General features: G+C 35.1%; 2 protein-coding genes across 7 annotated transcripts in view; both read right to left on the reverse strand.

The window, feature by feature from the left end:
- Positions 1-906, reverse strand: part of DPP4 (dipeptidyl peptidase 4) — a 38,652-nt gene extending 37,746 nt beyond the window's left edge. For all 4 annotated transcript variants that reach the window (XR_006179655.1, XM_042874917.1, XM_042874919.1 and 1 more), the window contains exons 1-2: positions 821-906; positions 657-741 (exon numbers count right to left, since the gene is read on the reverse strand). Coding sequence is in view for 3 of the 4 variants with exons in the window: in XM_042874917.1 (XP_042730851.1) it covers positions 657-741; positions 821-826 (91 nt within the window). In the remaining variant the exon portion in view is untranslated. The remainder of the gene's footprint in view (positions 1-656; positions 742-820) is intronic.
- A 6,437-nt stretch (positions 907-7,343) lies between these two features.
- Positions 7,344-22,947, reverse strand: GCG (glucagon). 3 transcript variants are annotated; one of them, XM_042874751.1, is made up of 8 exons: positions 22,873-22,947; positions 21,738-21,817; positions 13,856-13,956; positions 13,326-13,487; positions 12,463-12,516; positions 10,928-11,065; positions 8,614-8,757; positions 7,344-7,841 (listed from the first exon to the last, which is right to left on the reverse strand). In XM_042874751.1, the coding sequence occupies exons 2-8, from the start codon at positions 21,738-21,740 to the stop codon at positions 7,817-7,819; spliced, it is 627 nt and encodes a 208-aa protein (XP_042730685.1). In that variant the 5' UTR covers positions 21,741-21,817; positions 22,873-22,947; the 3' UTR covers positions 7,344-7,816. The 3 variants fall into 3 exon arrangements, with proteins under 3 accessions (XP_042730685.1, XP_042730684.1, XP_042730686.1); XM_042874750.1 differs by lacking the exon at positions 22,873-22,947 and adding an exon at positions 18,838-18,932 and having other exon boundaries at positions 21,738-22,292; XM_042874752.1 differs by lacking the exons at positions 21,738-21,817; positions 22,873-22,947 and adding exons at positions 18,086-18,189; positions 18,838-18,916.
- Positions 22,948-22,949: the final 2 nt, after the last annotated feature.

A 22,949-nucleotide genomic window follows, 5' to 3' on the forward strand; every position in this document is an offset into this window, starting at 1 on the left:
GACTGCACAGCTGTTAATCATAAAAACATAATGAGGGGGATTAACCTGCAGCTGTGCCCTACCAGCTAGGAGCAATGTGGTGCTGGATGAGGATTTAATGCTGTTTTAGATTAACAATTCAGAGCTGCAATATCAACCTGGAAGGTACAAACTGATCAGAGTCCAAAAACGCATTCCAAATCTTTTCCTACTTTTCTGACCTCTGTAACACAATGTGTATAATCTCACTCAACAAACATTAATAAACTAGAAGTTGTGCAGACAAAGCAAATTAGAATACAATCTTATTTCTTCAATACACCCTAGAAGTACTGCAATTGGCTTTTTATTGCCGTTTTGCAGATTTTCGGGAAAAAAAGTGCTGAATTTGATGACACGACTAGTAGTTCCTAAATTTGCACAGAAATTAAGTGACTTTTTAATTTCTTCCCTCACAGCCCCCATTCTCCCAGATGAAGCAGCTCCTTGACGAAACACTTCCCAGTTTCAGAGGACTCGTGAGCACCGGCTCTAAAGTACGCTCAAGCACAAACTTTCAACAAAACTTTCCCCCCACAAAGAGTTGGGCTTCACGGCTGCAGACCCCTCAACACCGACCAAGCCCCGGTGGCTGCAGCGGTGCTACCCCCACGTTCCCGGCCCCGCCGGGGACTTACCGCCAGTGAGCAGAGCCAGCGGAACGGCGATCACCGTGATGACAACGGCGACCCCCACGAGTCCCAGCAACCACTTCAGCAGGGTCTGTAAAGAGAAGTCCCGTCAGGACCGCCGCCCATCACCCGGTCTGGGCAGTCCAGACCCTTGCCTCTCCCTCACCCACCTTCATGCTGCAGCAGCTCGCAGAACGCGGCTGCGAGCGGGGCGGGGCGGCTGCTCTGAGCGCTGGAAGGGCACGCCAACGGCCCGTCTCGAGGCGCTGCCGCCTGCGGGCACGCGGCTGGGGCGGCGCGGGGCGCTTTGCAGCGGGGCCCGGGGATGGTTACCGCCTGCAGCAAGCGAGCATCAGCAGAGCTCCGCGCGACAGTTGTGCAAGATCTCGTTGCTCCAGCCGGCACTGCAGCTTCCCGTGCTTTTCTCTCTCTCTTTTTTATCTGTTTTTTTTTTTTTTTTTTTTATGTGTCAAGTGTCCTTCTTCTCTACCCACTTCCCCCCACCCCCCGTCCTTCAGTTTAAACGCTTGGAGCGTGGGGACAAAGATGTACATTAGAGAAGAAGGACACTTGACACATAAAGTATTTTTGAAGGAAATCAGATAACGCCCACACAGTGTTCCCTCAAGTAAAATGCCTTAAACGCTAATAGCAAAGCTCCTAATGGTTTAATAAGGGCAATATTTCGAGTTTCTGCTCTTTAAACTACTTTCTTTGACAACCAAGTCCTAGAAATACTGACAAACTTGCAGCAAGGAAGGGTTTATATTGAATTCTTTGGTACCACTGCTGGCATGAAAGGCAGTGCAAGGCTGCAAAATAAAAGCTGAAATCAAGAACAGAAAACAGAAGTGTGTGATAGGATGAAAGTTTGAAGTTTAGCTCTGAAGAAAACCCTGGTTTATTACATCAGACAATTCTGCATAGGTTGCTCCGAAAGTAATGCCTTCCATTTAATTCCATGAAAACCACAACAAACATATAAAGCATAATAATACTATCTGATAGGGCAAATTCTCAGCTACAAAATGCTATTTTTTCAACACAACCACAACCATGAATTATACATTTTTACCAGCAATGAACTGTACTGTACTGTGTACTGTACTGTACCTGTGTACTGTAATTATAAATATCTTCACTAGCAGACGTGCCCCACTGTCATTGCTGTTTCCACTGCTGAAATGCACTACCCATCACCTCACTGTGCTCAAAGCCTCTGTTTGGTGTGCACAAACATTCAGTAAGCACCAATGAATATCACTGGTGGGCATTTTTTCCACATGGAGAAATAAAATTCCACACCTTTGCTTCATATGCTCTTCCATGTCAGACGCCATTTTGTCAGACTGCCCCTCTGCAGGCATCTGTCACATGGCAACAACATGTAATGGAATATTACTGGGAAGGTTCAGTCTCTACTGCCAAACTGCCAACATCCACCTCTGTTGTTTTGGTACAACATAATAATAAAATAGAAGGCATTACTTTTGGAACAGACTTCATATTTCTAAGAGTAATTTTGAGTCTGTATTGGAGTAGTACAACACACTGCAGGAAAGTACCGGAAATGCCTGGAGATAATAAAAGCATAAAGCATTTGTTCATTCAAAAAAAGAGCATCACCAAATAGAAAGATGTGGGATTTTAGAAAATATTTTAAAAGGAGAATTTTACCCCCCACCCCCCCCCCCCCCCCCCCCAAGTCCTTATTAAGTAGTGAGGTTTGTGGTTTTGTTTCAGTTCATCTTAGCTTTTTCCCCTTCTATTTGCATAGCACTAGCACTTACCAGAGAAGGATGCAAGTATTTTACTGCTTTGAAAGTGTAATAGAAAAGCATGTGATCCACTGAAATAAGAAGAGACATGAGACCAAAGAAGACAACATTCTTAGTCTTGCCTGCAAAATACTTGTCAGAATAAAGCTGTACACTGAGCACAGCATTTAATATTTTGCTCTGTTTCATAATCTGTATCTGGAACTGAGCTAACAACTTGTTATGTTAGACACAGACATTAACGGCTGGCAGGCATGGAAAGTAATAGACATTAGCTGGATGTAAGTTTGCTCTATGCTCATTTTTATATACTGCTCTCCTTGAAGGTAGTAGTTACAACTAACTATGAAATAAACTGGTGCTAGCTATATCAGTTTGCCTTAGGAATACTATTAGTGTGATATGTCAATGGTTCCATGCTGCTCAGCTTAAGTTTACAATGTTGTATCTAACATGCTGCAAATTCACAGTTTGCTTAACACTATTTTCTGTGTATAAGTGAATCCACAGTGGACTGTTACAAAGTACAGTTACAGTTTTTTACTTTAAATTTCAAACTAGTACCACATGTATGTTGTGAGATGTATGATCAGAGTTTCAGAAGTCTTACAAGCCCATCTGAATATTCAGTAACTGCCTGGTGTACTGTGTTATTAAGTGCCTGACTCATCTTGTTCACAATAAAGAAAAAAAACCCACAAAAATAAGCCAAAACCCTGAAGTGAATTTTCATTTTCACAGTGAACATGAGTCAAAACACATATAATTTAGCCAAAGTGTTCTTTGTTTTCTATATTCAAAACATATAAATACTGTAGCGTAGTGCAGTCAAAGTAAAATCTCAGTCTTGTGATAGAATGCATATGAATTGTACCGAGCTTTCTGTCGGCAAGTTGCAGTTTAACAATGTACTGGGAGGTTATCTGCAAGCTTTTAGTGTTTCTCAGTGGTTATTTTAAGAAAGACCTACACTGACATATGCCTTCTGATATTTTCAGTGGGCACACAAGTTTAAAGAACTGGAAATCAGGCTATATGTATCTAGACCAAGATGTCTAATAATTTACAGCATTTCTGGCTCTGTTGTGCCGGGGAAGTTTGTGAGATCAAATTCTATACTAAGAACCACATGAATTATCCATTAAGATTAAAGATAGAAAGATATGCTTTCCATTTATTTGTAATAATAGTAAGTACTGATTCTTGACAACTTTTAAGAATCTCAAATTCCTTTACTATGATCAAAGTACCAGAGGTCACATTACCAGATGTAATGTTTGTAATGGTGCTTCTGGATACCCTGTCGGATGGTCTTTCGTGGAAGCCTGAGACTCAAAAAATGGCTCCAGCCAAGTGATTAAAATTCCTTTATATCATGGGGTTCTTCTGAAATCAGAGATGTGTGAATATGATGCCAAGAGATTATGGAAATGAATATCCAGGAGTGGCTGCTACACAATAAAACCTGACAAACTATAGCTGTTCAGCATGCTGCATTCATAAAGAATGCAGTTAAGCAAGTTGGATAATGAAGAAGAGCTACTTACTAGAAGGAAGCAAAATACAGCTTTTATCCTGAAGGATAGTTTTCCTAAACGCTTGGTTGGTACACCAGATGGAATGTCTCCTTCAGATTTCCAGCCTTTGTAAACCTCAAAGATTTATTCTAACTCTGTTTATTTATCCCAGTCTTCCCTCTAAAAGTCTGAAGAGCTCCAATGGGAAAATTGGGAATAAAAACATTGTGTTCTGCAGAACAAAACAAATATTTTTTGGGTCTAAAATGCATAAAGACTCTTTTACAAGCACAACAGTAATGTATTCCAGTGTCTCAATGTGCAGCTACAGGCCACAAATGAAATGCTGGAAAAAGTTTTACACTAACTTCAGGGCTCCCTTCAAATGTGCTGTGATGAAGGGAAGGTATGAGTGCTGCTTACACTATAGAGTGTTCAAGCTCTACTTTTGAGTAAAGTGCCTTTTGATAGCAAATGTATGATTTGTTTCCCAGGAATTTATTTTTGTTTCTTTACATTTTGAATCTGAAATGGCATAAAGACAGTTTGGTAATTCATTGTTACAATGGTTCTGTTTGAGAGGATTTTGAAGAGAGAGTAACTATAAATCAGAAAAGGAAATAAGAAAAAATCCAAAAAACTTCTTTTCTGTGGTTATATTAGTAGGACAAGCATTTCAGTGTGTCTAGTAGCACCTGTCATTCAGTTCTTTCAAATTTATAATGAGTATATAAATAATATAAAAAGAATTTCCTAGTTACTGAAGATTCTTGCCACATGTTTGCAGTGCATAGCTAAGTGGCTATTGTATCTCAATTATATTTTTATTTTATTTAGAGGAAAAAAGATTTTAAAAAATCAAATTGAAATTAGATATTTAATTCCAATTAATTCTCTTGTTGCTCTTGAATGTGCTTATATTTTGAGATACTTAGAAAATGGAATGGAATAGGAAGGATGCTGCATATTTCAGTATCTAAAATGCAGTTAATGAAGAAGGTAAAACTGGGAAAACTTTTTAATATAAGGACACTTGGAAGTTCTGGGTAGTGCATGTGCAGAGACACAGAGGACTCCAAATACAAATGATTAAAATACACAACTTCTGAATCCACACTTACACAATAGAGTAAAAACGATAGAGTACCAAAACATCATTGGTACTATTTTCATACAACTTAAAGAAGGTGGAAGGTTCGGTTTTCTAATAGAGTGAAGAAGTCAGTATGAAGTGTATAAGTGAATAAAAACAAAAGAAGGTTTTTTTTGTTTTTTTTTTTTTTTCACTGTAATCTACATTTATGATGCATTTACAATGTATTTCACATAAAATGGAACCCATATCCTAACTCTTTTAGTATACTTAAAGCTCATATAAAACTTTAAGTATAAAGTAGGGATGCATTACAATGGCATCATCTTTTATAGCTTACCAATGAAGACCCCTTGTACACACCAGAACATTTGATTTTAGAAAGATGTATGCAGTTTGGTCCTCGAATAAAGAGGATGAAAAGGAAGATCAATGTTTCTAAGAGTAGATGAGGGTGTAGCCCTGTAGGTAATTCTAAAACATCCTGTTGAACAAGATCCACTTTGGCAGCCATACTTGCCTTCCTTTATTTGCTGACAGCAAATTGAGGCCTCCTCACACAAGCAGTAGCACCACAGGGAACACAACCAAAATTATAACAGACAGCTGTTACTTCATAGCCTGAAGACTTCAAAGAACATCTATTATTTGCAAGGAATTTCAGGGCCACTCTAAAATTGCTGTTTTTCTCTACAAATGCACCATTCATAGCATGTAATACCTAGATCCTCTCTCCCATACTATAGAGCACAAAATCAAGACAAGAATATAAATAACAATTCTCTGTAGGCTTGACTACTTGTAGGCTTGACTGCTGCAACTATTCTGCTCCCTCTGAGCCTGAAGACATGGATAAGTGGTGTTTACTACAGAATCTTTGAGGAAGTGGCTGCTACATGTTTAGGTTTATACCTTTCACTTGATTACGTCTAGCATGTACAAGAGATATTCAGCACATACCTCATTTGTTCCCCCAACTGAATTTGTTCTGTGATTTCAGGATAAGCGTAAGTCCTAGTCCTGTTGCTAAGCTTGTATTTGGAACTGCTGGAACGTGCTCAACTTCATCTGACTTCTGATTCATGCTCTAGATTGGGACTCAGAAAATTAGAATGTAAATATTTTTGCTGTGTTCCAAACAAACTGCATAACTTTGAGAAAATTATTTATACCCTTCTGTCCTTAAAAACATCTAAAAATTTTATAAACATATGGAAAAACAGTATTTACATAGCTGACAAAGCGATCATCAGGAGATGCTCAAATACACTGGTGACAGACACCACAAGTAAATGGGCTTGTAACTCTGGAACCTTGTCCTTCAGAGCAATAAATGTCTTCTGCAGAACAGAATAAAACACATTAAAGACATTTGCTCAGTTTATAGAAATAGAAGATTTAAATTTTTGTACCATTTCAGCCTAGACTATATGGATCCAACTATATATAAATCTGAGTCTTTAATACGGCACAGTTCTACTGAGCTCTAACTGCTTTAGGTTGGATAAATGTTGCTGTCAAAAATCTGCAAGAACTAATTTGGGTGTGATCAGTTCTGCTCTGATACATTTTAGTATGTATACCTGGCATACTGCTACTATGACAAGGGAAGAAAAAGGGGTTGAGGACTAATAAGAAGAGATGCATAGAAGCACCTGCAGTTATTTCACTTATTTGAGAGTTGCGGTTACAGCCGCACATACAAAAACACATCCTGGCCAGCTGAAAGGAAATGCTAGAAACACTGAGATCTGCAGGCAAAGTGTTCTGTGAACATAATGGAGAAGGCATAAATTACTAAAATCATAGTTGTTCTTACTAGTTTCAGTATAATGTTGTTAACTGCAAGAGGTGATGGATACAGTACTTTTCATAGGAGGAAGGAAGAATAGACTATAACACAGATTATTAGAATGATCTCAGGGCCATTTGAGTTGGCTTTACTCAGCAGTTTTGTAAGCCTTGACAGTATTAGATGGTAGAGTTTCCACTATTAATGATGTAAATTTTAGTTAATATTTTTCAAATCTGTCCTCCTGCTTTTCTGAGAAACAGCCATTTATGCTAATGAATACTGTTCAGTCTTGCTTCCATCTCTAGCTTCATCATACATTATTCTTTCTTAACTAAGTACAATCAAGCTTTATACAGTTTTTCTCATAAAATCGTAATAGAGAAAAATTGACAAAATGCTCATTTTGTTTTATCACTCTGAACAAGCCAGTTCCAAAGATCTCAGTGACAATAACATTAAAATAAAATAAAATTGAGTGGAAACAGACAAAAGGGATATACAGACAAAAAGTCAACAAAAAAGAAGCTTGAAAAAATTTATTTAAGGCTATTATTTAATATCCTTAAAGCTTAGCCTTTTTATAACAAAGGTTTCAACAGGGATATTCACTTTTCAGACACTTACAGCTGCCAGCCCTAGATAATAACTGGTGATTGAATCATTTGCGTGCATAAATCAATTTTTAGAAAAATAATTTCATAAGTAAATATAAATGGAGTTATTTCAGTCCAAATAAATGGAAAATATAAAGAAGTGGAACTTTCATAATCTTAAAACTATTTTGATAACCATCCCTTAGATGATAGGTATTCCATATATAATCCTTTGGCAACATTAAATGAAACTACAATTATTTCCTGGCATGCAAGGTGACATAGCTTTGTTACACCCAATGTAAATGACAATATAGATTTCAGAATCTCTTTGTAGCTGGCAATTCAGGCAGTGAAGATCTTCATTTATCCCATTTTTATCCTGCATTCTTATTGATATTCTCCCAAAAGGTCTCTGGAGAAAAAAAAAAAAAAAAAAAAAAGTAATTAGACATAATATAAATCTCACAAGATTTGTCAGATATGCATCATATGCATGAAAAATATTTTTTCTTGTTAAGAATTAGCAGACATTAGTTCCACAAATCCCTTAATGCTTTTCACTTATAAAAGTCTGAAAACTATTCCTAAAGGAAAAGATTTTAAATGGTTTCAAATAGATGACTTTCTTAAATTAATTATTTCAGTGCTTAACCATAAACAAACACAAAAATATGAAATTGTTATTCAAATCCATGTTTTAACTATACATTTTTTTTTCTGTTACATATTTCTGAGATTAATTAGAGATTTGTGGTCCTTTAGGAGTCAAAAGGCAAAGTTAATAAATTTTTGCAATGGACACCCAATATTTTAGAAAATCTGGCCTGCACATGTGCCTTAAGTGGGCATTGCATTAGTTTTGAAATGCTTTGTCAGTAATAACAATATATGTCAATAACCCTAAAATATTAACCTGTTTGTAGAGCTCAGATAGAAAATGCTCTTCTCCCAGCAGCGTTTGCCTATATACAAAGAAATTAAAGAGTGGTTCTTTAGTTGCTTTTTGGAATGACTTCACTTTAGAGCATCATACCCTTGTTCAGCGCTGTCTATAATGTAGAGTTTGTAACACTGTTACAGGTATTCCTACTTAAGAGAAAAGTGAGTTGTATTTTCACTGTGTGTGACAAATACATTAAAAAAAACCCAATATATTAAGATAAATATGATCAAAATTCAGGCACCTTTGGGTAACTTTTGTGTTAATCAGCCATTTTAGGAACTCTTTGGCAGCCATATCATCCAGAATTTTGTTGATATCACTTGTGAAAGTGCCATCTGCGTGTCTTCGGCCCATTTCTTCAGCCATTAAAGCTTTTTCTGGGAAACTTCAAAGGAAAGAAGTTATGAAACAATTTGTAAGTCCCAAGCAAAAACTGATAAAAGGGCCTTATTACAGGTCCTTAATTACTGAAAATTTCCCTTTATTTTAAAAGGTTAAAGGTTGAACCAGATGTTATGGCTCTGCATAGCATGAAGCATATCAGAACATCTTACGAAGCATTATTTTAACAGAAGAAAGCATCAGATTCTCCCTTCACCAGAAGGGGCTCTTCCTTTAGACTTCCTTTAGTCTAGATTCCTCTTTAGTGTTTTTCATGGATTTTCTTTGAAAGCTATAGATGCAAAAACGTAACTAAAGTCAACACCATCTATGCCAAGTAAATTAGGCGTCAATAAAACTCACAGCAGATTTACGAAGAATAATTTTTTAAAAGAAATATCACTACTAAAATATTACAGTAAAATTTTCGTATGGATTTTTCCATTTGACTCTTGAAGTCCTAGTTTTATATTTACAGTTATATTGCATAGGTATTTAAACAGTAAAAGCAGCAGTTTTTTTGGGGGGGATAAAATAACTGAATTCAAATATCTGTATTAAATTTACGTGCTTTTTTTGTTGCACAATAGAATTTTGTATTTGGAATCCTATTGCAAATCTTGATGCATCCATTTCTGACCACTGGAAAGCCAGTTTACCAAGTAGCTTATTTAGAAAGCTTGTTTCAAACCATCAAGTAAAGGAAGATTTTTCTAGGTTCCAGTGAGGTTTGCTGATTGAGGCACACTGTGTTCTGGGATCAGTGACAGGCAAACTGTTTTTTTTTTTAATGTACTAACTTTAGGAAAAGCTACATTCAAGTCTGACTGCAAATAGCACTAAATATTAGGAAGTAGGAGGCTGCTATGTATGTAATTGCTTGTCTAGGTTTTTAAACTCAGGTCATCAGAACTCAGTTGTAATCTCTCTTTGTTATAAATACTAAAATAACCTATCTCTGCTCATGTAAATAAAATATAACAGAACAAACAGCTGCAGATCTGAACATCACCTGGAAGTGGCACCAGCCTTTCCTTTATCTGTATAGCTTGATCTCATTTACTTAGCACTGTTTTTTCGTCATTATTTTCAAAATTTACTTTTACCTAGTTAGTCTTCCTTGACTACAACACACAATCTTGTCTTACAGATTATATTTTATTGTTGCTGTTATTTATTATTTTTAGATAATATGAGAGATTTACATAGTACTTTACAGCTAGCAAAACATATAATAATGGGATGAACTGAAATCCCTGCCCCGAAGAGCTTACAGTCTAAAGGCACAAAAAAGTACAGAACAGTTAAAAGGTAGTGAGTGGCATGTGCATGATGTAGCTCCTAACCACACTGACTTGGAATGGTGATAAGACAGAAAGTGCCTGAAATTAAGGCTGTTCCAAGAGTAAGTCTATTATGAAAAATGTACAAAGTCACGAATGAGCAAGTGAAGTGAATAGGTTTGAGAAATCTGCACTGAATATATGGAGAGCAAGATAATGAAAAAATCCGAGATGTACCTGAATCAAAACTATGGAGCTGAGTCTTGGAAACTGTGAAATATAGCAAAAGAAATAAAGATGCTTTAAAAAGGAAAATAAGGGATAGCAGTTGGAAATTATGGTTATTTTTGATGCTATAATTTGTGGAGACTTTGCAGATAATAGGTAGAGCAAAAGAAGACATTAGTAACTGCTGGGAATGATCACCAGAGCATGGAAAACGGCTGTGGTGGCAGTGACATTGGTACAAATTTAATCTTGGAAATATTACAGAGAGAATGACTGACTACAAAGGCAGAGAAAAAGAGAAAGAAATTTAAGATGACACTAACATGACTCATTTCTGTGACAGTTAAGGAGACTGTAAGCAATGTTATGTGATGAGGAAAAGGTGATAATTAGAGGAAACTCTGTTTTAGTTTTAGATATATTGACCTTAAATATAATTTGACCTTTCAGAGTGTAACAGTATATTGAACACGCTTATTTCAATCTATGCTTGAACTTAATAACTTAAGATGGTAGTCTAACAGCCACACAGTATCTTCTATTACAAAAGGAAAATATGAAGTACAGTAGAAATGATCAAAAATACATCATGATTTCATATGATTTGATTTCTAACCTTGAAAGCAAAGCAAAATTTAATAATAGGAATGGATGGATTCTTACTCTCTTCTTCCTCGTCCATTCACTAACCAAGCAATGAATTCTTTGGCAGCTTGACCTTCCAAATAAGAGGTGATATCACTGGTGTAGGTGCCTTCAGCATGTCTCTCAAATTCGGAATGACGCTTGGAAATTGCATTGCTGAAAGAGGGGCAATAGTCTAGGATCAGACATCATTATTTATCATTTATTATTTTTTTACCATTTAATAATTTAAATTTCCCACTAAACATTCTGTATCAGAAAGAGTTTTTCTTTGCTTCTCTTTTAATCTTGATATTTTCATTTTTCAGTTCTGAAAGCAACATATATGTTACACACAGTACAGTTTTGTGTTAACTGAACTAGATGTAAAAAAATAAGATATTGAAAGCATGTATAACTGCATTGGAAAGATCTTCTGCTAGGTAAATTAGCTCAGCACAGCAGACCACCATATTCTACAGACATACTTTTTGTTACCTCTAACTGCAGTAACTAAAAATTCCATTAAGCTACTCCTTCTGTGCTCATCTTCATTATTTCTCAGCCAAACTCCTCAGACTTATATTTTTGAGACGTTACTCTGCATCATTTTGAATTGTTTTGTGAATATCCATTGTTTTCAGCAAAGTAATAATTTTGGAACAATTTCAAATTTCAAACTTGATAAACTCTAGCTTAATAGAAAAGAAATTGCTTCCCAATCCTACCCCTGCTTCTTTCTCTAATTTATAGCAAAATTATGTTACACTGACCCTTAGGAAGACAAGCTGCACTGAGAAATAGATGTGTTTTGGGATATTTTCCCATGAAAAGTTCCCTTGAATTTCTATTTCAGAGTTTGCTGATTTCTGCCAAATTTTCAGGGCCGTTAGCGTTTTGTATAATTTATTTGTCTTCCTGAGATTTCACCATTCCTCCCAATTTCGTACCATCTGCACTTTCTATCAGAATTTAACTAGAGTTTGAAACATTTGTGATAAAACATAAATTTTGTAAAGATATGCTGTTTCTGAAGCTGAAAGATTTAGTATTATATTGACAGCATTTAGAGCAGAAGGGTTATTGTAATCCTCTGGATTTTCTGACAAAAGAAAAAATAAATCTAAGTATTTCTATCTATTTGGCAAACAGAGATTTGTTGTTGTGGTTGTTGTTATTTTCAAATTTCCAACCCCTCGACCTCTCTTCTAGAATCACAGGAAACAAAATTTAAGCCTTCAGCCCAAATTGTTTTGTTTTCTTTTTTTTCTTTCTTTTTTTTCCCAACCTCATTCTCTACTACTCTCCTCTATTATTTGGGATATGTTTTCCTGGTATGTCTTATTCTCATGCTATTGCAATTTTGAAGTCATTGCACATAGCAAAAGCACACATGTACAGACATGAAAAACAGATGTTTTCTCTTTCCTCATGGAAAGAACAGATGTAGCATAATTTCTTTTTATAAGTATTTCTCTGATTTTGTTAACATTTTAGAGAATATCAGTTTATTTTTCTTAACAGAAAATTAACTCAACTTTTTTTGAATAATAATTTTGTAGTAAATAGAATACCTTGAGAGATGGTCCGGGAATTTGTCATTCTCTTTGTCCTCCTGTCCTTGTTGGCTGTAGGGGAATTCCACAACCATTAGATCATTATTAGCAGTACATTGCAGAGCATGAATGAGCTGATAAAATTCTATTGGTAATTATCTATATATTACCATAAACAATCATGAATGATGGGTGAACATTATAAATATTTTTAGTCTTATGTACTTAAATTAATACTGTCTCTAGAAATGATTACTTTAAAGATTTCCACAGTGATTTAAAAGATTAATATAACAGATTTTTTTATTCTGTGGGCAGATCTTCTCCAGAATGCAGGGCATAGAATTACTTGCTACTTCATTATTCATGTTAGCCTTTGTTTAAACAAACTGTACCTTCAGAAAACCATGCCAGCTTATGCCTCAAAAGAACACTAGTAAACCATTCATCGATTAAGCTTAATCTCAGCTCACTTTTCACAAATGAAACTTCAGGATTAAAGCATCCACAGGCAGAAAATTCTATTAAGGCCCATCGGCTATATTTTTACCCAATATTTGTGTATCTTGTACATATTGAAATTTGTTTCAGTGAATGAAGTATCTGTCCCAAAAAGGTAGAGATACAGTCTCATTTTAGATCACAAATTAGATAATATAATGACACTATGCCTAATTTATCCAATCAGTTTTTACTAATGTTGTACATATGTACATCTCTAATAACACATTAAAGTTCTATATAAATTTTCTCTAAGTACATTAGTAATTTGAGGATTAAATGTGGTCTGTGACAGGAAGCTGAAATAAAGAAATTGAATTCATTCATATTTTTGGCTATTTTATCAGCATGGATAGAGCAATGTGTCCAAAAACTCTTACCCATTTCTTTTAGTGCTCATTAACCATTGCACAAAATCCTGAGCTCGTCTGCTGTCCAAGTATTTGCTGTAGTCACTGGTGAACGTGCCTTGTGAATGACGCTTTACTTCATTCAGCTGCCTGGATTCATCTAGTGGTTCAGATTGGGAAGCTTTGAATGATCTAAGAAAAGTTTAGAAGTTGTTATCTGGCAATAGCTGCAGTACATTCTACAGGTGTACTAACATTTCTTTTAGCAATATCATTTATAAAGTGAAAAAAAGTGGCATATTTTTGGTTGTTAGCAGGCTAGTAAAATGAAACAATATTGTAGCATGGATACTGCACATCTTACAAGGTGTATTGGAAACAAAAGCACTATTATTTAAAATAACAAAAACTACTGTGCCACACTTTGCAACATTAAAAGCTTTTACCAGTTCCAACGGTAGATTAAGTACTTTCTATAAATCATGATATGCTTTACTTTGAGGAATAAGAAAGCAAAGTTCAGGCTAAGGGTTTCTAGGGGTTTGATCTAAAGAATTTACCTTGATTTCTCCTCCGTATCCTGAAGAGGATTTTGCCAGCTGCCTTGAACTATCATTAAAAGGAGTCCAGCAATAAAATAAATATTATTCATTTTCATTGCCTGTCAAAATAGAAATAAAACAATAAAGAAATATGTAATCTTATTTACTTATCACTGAATCAATTACATCAGAAAGAAATATCATCAGTTCTGATCTAAACTTGAAGAAATTGAGATCCTGTGTAATGAATGGAGTCTAATGTGCCTTGGGCAGACATTCAAAAAATGTTGTTTCTGCTCTAGTCTTTAAGCTTTATTCTGTATTCAGGATAGTACGGTGAGCTGAGAGTAGATGTATCCTTTGTAAAAGGTCCTTATGTCCTTTGTTTAAAGTTCTGCTGATGGCAAGCATTGTATCTATTTCCACAACATCATTTTACTGCAAAACTAGGGCATTGATATGACTTCTCCTTTTTCCTTCAGTAGAGACAAAGTAAAGCAAATTTCTGTCAGGAAAGCTGTGGTATCAGCAGCTCCTTGTTCTTTCTGACCAGTAATACTCCTTTAACTTTGTTACTTTTTGGAAATAACACATATTGCACCAGTAGACCTCTTGAGTAAATGGCATATTATTAGGTGACTACTTAGAAAAAAAATTAAGCCTCACAATGGCTTAACAATTTATGGCAGGATATTCCAAACTCTGCTTCTTGCATCTTTACACAATATTCTGTTTTGCTTAACTACTTCTACTATGGGGTTTCATGGGATATACTGTTTTAGGACATTCTATTGACTTTAGTCACACAAAAGAAATGGGTACATTGTTATCACAAGCACTCTAATATTTTCAAGACTCACTGACTTTATTGTGAGATTATACAATGTAATTTATTGTATTTCTTTATTTACAAATGTACTGGTGATTTACAGCCAAGCTGTGTCTTATTTGAGTAAGTGACTGGTTTACTCGTATAAGTAGTTCAGTTGAAACTGTTATTGAATTGTCACCATTGCAAAAAAAAGCATAATCCAATTTTCTAATTAGGTGCCATGATTTTCATTATTTAATATATTAATAGCTCAGTTGACACATAATCCTGTGTGGGGCAAAGCGTTTATAAAATGAATGCTTTTCATTTGGGTCTTACAAAACTCTGGCAAAATGGACTACGATAGTTTAATAGTCTGAAAAGCACTGACGTTGTTTGTGTAAGCGGGAAATGAAAGGAAATCTGCTTACAAAATTTGTAAGTATTGTTTATTGTTCACCGATGTTTTGATCACTTAAATTTGTGGAATGGCTGTATAAACAAGGAAACTGATTTAAAATGTTGCTGGGTGCTTTCAAACACACAATTCATTCAAGGAGTAAATGCTAAATCACTGAATAATGAATAGTAAATATTCCTGAATTCACATGTTCAAAATGTCACTAGAAATAATTTCATCATTATCACGAACTTGGACTGATACTTGGCTATTTGACGAAGCCCTTCTGCTATCCATGAAATCTTCCTATAGAATTTTATGTTACAGTCTGAAAAACAAAGTGAAATAGGAAAGATGAATGCACTGAAGTAAAGTCATAGGTGGTATAATAGGACCCAGCTATAAACACCATTCCCACTAAATGTAATCTGCACTAAACTTCTCCAGCTCTGATAATTTGATGTGTAAATTCAATTTGAAAGAAAATACATATATTCTCTATGCCTTGTCATAATAGGCTGGATTTAAATATACAATGCCTGGAGGAATTCAGGCTATTTTGCTTCAATACCTCAATGCCAATATCAAAATATTTAGTCATCCAAAATCTTAATTAAATCTGAATTAAAAATGGGAAAATAAATTGATGAATATAAAACTTCCTGGTGGATTTTATTATATTAAACAAAGGAGTCAATTTCTTTGTCTCTATCAGGAGCTACGGACTGTACCTTTTTTTTCCCCCCACACTGTGTGTAATGTGTTTCTTTTGTAATGCTTTTGTAATGCTGTCATATATGAGATTTGTTTCCTACATCTCCATAAAACATACCTGTAGTAACAACAAATAATGGAGTGGACATGTAATTATTCAGTCCTATTATAATCTTAACTATTATATCAAACTCTTTTTGCTATTTCAGTTGGAGCTGTAATTTGGTGGTGCAACACTGACATCCAATGTTAGTCCCAAAGAATGCATAATTTCACATTTCATAGGCTTTCAGGGACACAACAGAAGCTCCGGCTTATTCTTAGGGAGATTATTCTCTATGATCACAAAAACGGCTTGATTTCTGTGTAGCTACCCTCATGCTAGCTGACACAGCTATAAATGTGTTAGCCCAGACACCAAATAGAGTCCAGGTATTGCACTATACATAAGTAAATTTCCCATGTGTAATGGTATACAAACTAACTAGTATACTTAATTTGAAAAACTAGAACAGGATATATACTTTACTACTGCTTGTACCACTGTTAAATCACGTTAAAGTTTAGACATAAACCTAAGACACTGAAACGGAGAGAAAGAAATAGCCTCATCTTTAATCCAGTCTGTTTATAATAATATCAGACAAAAAAGCTATTGTGATGTATAAAGCTTGAAAATAAATATTTAAAGCCCAATGTAACTGACAAACAGATTTACAGTGATTTAATCATATCTTGAGCTAACTCTTGGGTCTCGGTTCTACAGGGCTTTTAGATACAAGCAGTCCCACTAGCTACTTTATGCATTAAAAATATGTTTAAATTTAAATGTACATAGAACTTGTTTATAAATTTTTAAGAATCAAATTCTGAGAAGATTAATAAAAAGAAAGCTGTATAAATGCAGTTTTGAAAATTAATCACATTTTCAAGTATGAGAAACCTGGCCATCAATAGAATAAACATTTTAAAATGCATTGACTAGCTGTTAAACCTCTGTCAAATATATTTTCCTAAAAATTTAGAAACTGTTTAGTTTGTTCAGAGTTTAGCACTTGTCATTTCTAATCCAAACCAGCAACAGCAGTTTTCTAAAAGTTAAAGAAAACGTATTTAAAGAAAAAAATTCTATTATAAAAAGAAAAACACAGGGAATCTACTGTTAGGATGCAGGAAAACTAAAGCTAATTCCTCATAGTGCTTATGAAAAACATTTCTAATCAAAAGGATCTCGCTTTGAGCTATCAGAAAGTATTAAATGAATATTATTTTCTTGATCAAACTGATTCTTTGTTTTCCCACGTATTTTGCTGTAGTTATCTACTGCACACTGTGTAAGTTATACTAACTTAATGTTACTGAGTTTTCAAAAAAAAAAAAAATTCTTTCAAAAGTCAGATTTGTATCCATTTCCAATTTAAAAAGTATGGAATGACATCAGTAAAAAAAAAAAAAAAAAGAGGAATATTACAAATGAAAATATACAAGTGAATAAAGTAGATTTCTATTGAAGCAACAATTACAGATAGCAATTATTTCTATTATTAGTGTATTACTGTTTTGGATAGATGTGCTTTACATCTATTTATCTGCAGCAATGTGGAGATTTCTGTAAAAAACAATCAATCATTCTAGCTAAGGAAGTCCAGACCAGAAAACTGAATTAAATTTTATACAATAAGCAAAATAACTTCAAAGGTTTTATTTTTTTTCAATGTTATAAAATTTCCCATTGAGATCCTACAGTGATATGAAAATAACAATTTTTTGAGATGGACTAATCTGAAAGTAAGGCAATGGAGTGGTAATCTGTAGGGTGATGGGGTGACAAGCTGTTTTGGACAATTTTCAGTCAATATCCATATAGACCCATTTATTTTGTTTGTATTTTCCTAAGTTAATCTATATTGATTCATATTTAGGAGGGAGCTGTAAGAAACGAATATTTTAAAAATAATGTTCATTAACTATCCCTGAAGTAGATAAAAACATAAATATCAATAGTTTTGTATTTCACATTTAAATTCTTACTACAATGCCTGTTTTGCATCTTTACATGCTTAACTTTCCTTGTTTCAACTGCTTCTGCAATCCTAGTAATTGATGTTCATTTTGGGATTAATTCTGTTAAACTAACTCCATAGATTAAAAAAAATTAAATGGTGATGCCATTAATTTCAAACATTAAGTAGTATAGCCACAGAGGAAAACAACAGTTTGTTGAAAGATCCTGCATCTCTGTTGCAATCTTTGGACAATACAATTCAGAAAATGCATTCAGCTTTCTCAGATGAAATGTAGTAGTACTTCACATAAATCTTACCTTTTATATTTTGAAGTGATACGTAGCAGTTGTAGAAAGATCTGCTACTCTCTCTTCTGGAACTATGGAAAGCCTTGAGGATCCTGAGATCTGCCTAGCTGCCTCTTTTGCACAGACATATATATACACTGTTCAGCTCTAGTAAGCATTACCAGAGTGCATCATTGCTGACAGTTTCCTTATCCAACTTTAAAAAAAAAGTCATCGTATTTGCTATTCATTTCATTTGATGATTTTACAAGCAATTTCACACATTCATTCTGCTTACTTTATGACATCAATGCTAACATGGTTTTGCAAAAAGAGTAAGGTAGCAATGTTCAAATAAGTAAATATCAAACAGAAGGGCATTAGGATGGTAAACAGTTGGCTAGAGGTGCTTAGGATTAAGGCAGAAGTTTCTCCAAATTCTGAATTGTCACATTAGAATTAATCAAAACACTTAGTTTTAAGCAAAATCCTGGGCCTGTTGACATTTGTAGCATCAACGGAAGCTATCAATTTCAAATCTAAATTTACAGATTTAATATGCTATTAATAATAATCAACATTACTCCCCCAAAGTGCTTCATTAATTTTTAGGTAGACTTATGCCTATATTATGAACATAAAGAAGCACTTTTATTTTGAAGCACTACAGCAATGGCTACCCACTATGCAAAGCCTAGCCCAGGTCAAATTTAACAACGAAAAAGACTTGATTATCCTTACATGCATTATGCCAACTCTACTGAATGATATTTCATACTCACTAGAGATCTGTATGCCAGACTTCCATTTAAACTGGGTTTCAAACCATGGTCTACGGGTTTATACAAGATAACCTTTTTGCTCACATCTCTGTTCCCTACAAGGAAATAATTATAATAAAAAATATAGGTGTGAGTTTCATACTTGTATATGCTCTGTACGACTATTGCCAAGGTCCTAAAATATTCACTAATAGATGGGGGGAAAACTCATATCTGTGATGGGGCAGCACTGACACAGGCTGTGTTGAGCCATCTGGTGACAACAGTAGGAGAAACTGACAAATCTTGTCAGTGTCCCTGGCAGCTGAAAAAAAAGCCCACCAGTAAGGAATATGGGTGTTTTATCCTGTTGGTGAAGCAACAAGCAAGATATCCTCTGTCAAGGAATTCCTACAGAGCTTCCCTTATGGATTTTCTGACATACAATAATTCTTTTTAAAATGAAAAGTGCACCAAAACCAAAATATTATTATCATATATATAGGATACTATGCATCAAGCAGAGATATTAAATATTAAGGACTTCACTTTCAGTTTCAGTTCTGATCAGGAGGAAGAAAGGTCTGGATTTACAGCTGACATCTCACTGGACATAAATAACAGCCTGTATTCCAGCGTAGAATGACCATCAGTTAATTTTGGCACAAAAATCCACAACCTCTCTGGGCAGCCTGTTCCAGTACCTCACTACTCTCTCTGTAAAGAACTTAAAGACCTAGTCTGGTTTGAAATGAAAAGAAAGCCCCAGAATTACCATCTCCTAGGCAGTGTAATATTGAAGACATAATGCCCACAGAGCCAAAATTAACCAGGAAACTATCTTAAGCTCAAAAAATCTAGCTGTCTTCCTGAGAAGCTAGTTTCACTGTGACACTTTGTCTTCATATCTCAACATTATTTTTACTTGCAATTTAACACTGCAATGTCATGCGGTAATTCCAGAACTAAATATTAGAAGGCACTCTGTCCCATGAATTTCATTAACTTTACATCTCCTGCAGGCAGGCATGCTCCCTGGCTCTGCAGTACGCTGATATAACAGCAGATGGTGATAAAAGGGCCGTTTAGACCTTTATTTTGCACCAGGATGAAACACTTGTTGAAATAGATTGTCACAGATAATATAATTGCATGTTGAGTTCAACTGCTTAGGTTTCTAAACAGAGAATACAGAATGTGAGACAATACTACCTTCTTCAGGATTCAGGCTCTTTTTATTTGGGTTTGTATACTTTCATGTCTCAGATGTTTCTTGTTTACAGTAGGATGATTTCAGGAAAAAATATATGAGACAGCAGCCCAGTGCACCTCACTGAGCAGGTTGTTACATGGGCTATCTCATTTAGCAGGTCATCTAGCATCTAAAAGATGACTGCCTGGTTATGTTTTTCAAGTGATACACATACAATAAAGTATAGGAAAGAAATTAACTACCATCAAGAACCATGCACCCATCAGTTACCATAACTGAATCTAGAGTAATACATATTTATAGAGCTCAGCAAGCAAGTTCACTACACTAAACAGAAATAGAAAGATCTCATGCATGTGTGAAGGGCACATTTGTACACATCCTGAACAAAGTTTTTTCCTTTTACATCATAGATGTAAAAGTTAGATGTCACCTCTTGGCTCAAGTCAAGGGCTCACTCTCCTCTGTATTATAGTTCACACTTGCAACAGTACTTCAGATGAATCAGACTAAAAGATAGAACCTGAAAATGACCTGCCTTCAAGAAAGTTACATCTTAATGTTTTTAAAGTATAATTTGGAAATACTAAAAACTCTTTAGTTTGGTTCACTAAATTTGGAGATGATCAAAGTTTCCTAGAGCATCACCTTAGCACCAGGTAATTGCTGCCGTTAGAGACTGTGTATTGTACTCACTGGACCAGGAATCTAGGATGAAATTACAGAAGAAAAATAAGAAAAAAATTCTAATGAGATGTACGTTGACCTATAGATCTGGCACTGAAAAGTCCAGGTGGCATGTCCTTTTATAGAATAGGACTGCACACTTTTTCAAAAATGTTTTGCAAAAAAAAATAAATATTCAAGATTTTACTGAACATTTTACTGAATGAGAAAGTTGTTGACTTTTTAAAGTAAAAAAAAAAATACTGCTTTTTCCATGTGTTTTGCTATTAGTACTTTTATATACCTAAAGTATAGGAGAGAGGAGGCTGAATCTTGGGATCTGACTACACGCCTGGTACTTTTTCTTTCTTACATTGCACAGGAAGCATTCTCTTCCTAATTTTCTCAATCATGACTACAGAGGCTGAAATGTGTAGCCCTTTTTATTTTCCTATCCTTGCTACATGATAATGAGGCAAAAAGAGGCCTGCATTCTCCTTCTGGGAACTGATGCAATACATACATGTAGAAACTGACATACGTAAAGCAACTGGAGCATAAATGTTGCTCCCATGCCTGTACATGCACAAAATGCATGCATATACTTGTGTGTAGCTCTATGGCTATACCCTGGAGAGTAGAAGCTGCTTTCTGAAAAGGAAGATTAGTTTAGGGTCTCCATGTTCACAGGAAAGAGTTATTGTAACTATGCAAATATCCCACACTATCTACTGACAACAAATTGGAATTGCTCCATTTGAAATCAATGGAGCTTCATCAGTTTGCGCAAGCAGAAGAGCCAGTCAAGTATGTACTAGTTACTTTACATTGTGAGAAGACAATATTGGTAATTGAAAGTAATACCAAATGCTCTCTTAGCAAATACTATGAATTATTCAGATTAAATATAGACCATTCATAAGACTCTATAAAATAAACCAAACAGCTGTGCCTTGTAATCGGAACTGACTGGCAAACTAGAAAAAATTGAATGCATTCTGATTTTTACTTGTTAGCTAAGTAAAAAGAGTATAACACTAACCATGTTCTGGAGACTGGCTGAGGTTACTCTTGGTCTTCCAATGCTGCTTTATTTTCAGACTTCTTTGCAGATGTAGTAATCTCATGTCAAGGAAAGAATGTAGTTCCATGTTTAAGTATGAAGAAACGTACGTTCATTGATAGATACTGCATAATATTGCTCATTGATTCATACATGAAGCAGCAGTAAGGGGGAAGATGATGAAAATGGAGGTCGGAGAATGATTAGTAGTGGAACCAGTGGATTTGCTATAGTTTATGTACAGTCCATCTCCTATAACAAAGCAGCTATTGCTTTTCAGCTGTGTATTTTGTAAAAGTTATGCAGGATTTTCAGGGAAAACAGACTTGCAAACAACTCTATCTGTGTTGATTTCTTCATTCAGAGCAAATATCAGTACCCCAACTTTGGTGTTTAGCATATGTCATTTACATGACAGACTTGAAGACTAAGTTTCACTGTTGGAGGTGACATCTCAAGTGTGAGATTCTTACTCAAAGGGGAAAAGAAAATGTGGATTACTCAACATTTTCTGAAAACTGGTCTTCTAAAATGGTCTAAGGTGAGAAGTAAATCTTTAAGGACTCTCACCAATCTGGAGAAGCTACCATTTTTTTAACTTTAAAGTAAGTTGTTCTGCAGTTGGCTTTTACATACCATACTCTATGTTTGCAATGTAGACACATAATTGTTTTTCATGTGTAAGACCAACTCTCATATATATTTTTCTTAGCTTCAGCTTGATTCCACAAGACAAGCCCTTTCACCTTGAACTATATTGAAATTCTGTTATAGAACTGTAGTTAAATATTGTAGGCTCAACTAAGGAGAAGGAATGGGGCAAATAATTGTCCTAGAAAGTGTCTTTGATGATGATTTTACATGGATTGTGATTGAATTGGAAAGCAAAGCAGAAAGGAAAAGGACTTTTTCTTGAGAAAAGGAGAATTGGGGTATGGATCTTAGGAATATATATAAACATCTGAAAGGGAGGTGTAAAGAAGATGATGCCAGGCTCTTTTCAGCTGTGATCAGTGCGAGGATGAGAGGCAATGTGCACAAATTAAAAACAGGTGTTCTGTCTGGCACAACAGCTTTACTGTGCAGGTGATTGAGCACTGGCAAAGTTGCTCACAGAAATTGTGGAGTCTCCGTCCTTAGAGATGTTCAAAAGGTATCTGGACGTGGTCCTGAACAACATGTTCTAGGTGG

Source organism: Lagopus leucura, unplaced genomic scaffold (genome assembly GCF_019238085.1).
Source record: "Lagopus leucura isolate 7727_CA_CO unplaced genomic scaffold, USGS_WTPT01 Super-Scaffold_100012, whole genome shotgun sequence".
Taxonomy (NCBI): domain Eukaryota; kingdom Metazoa; phylum Chordata; class Aves; order Galliformes; family Phasianidae; genus Lagopus; species Lagopus leucura.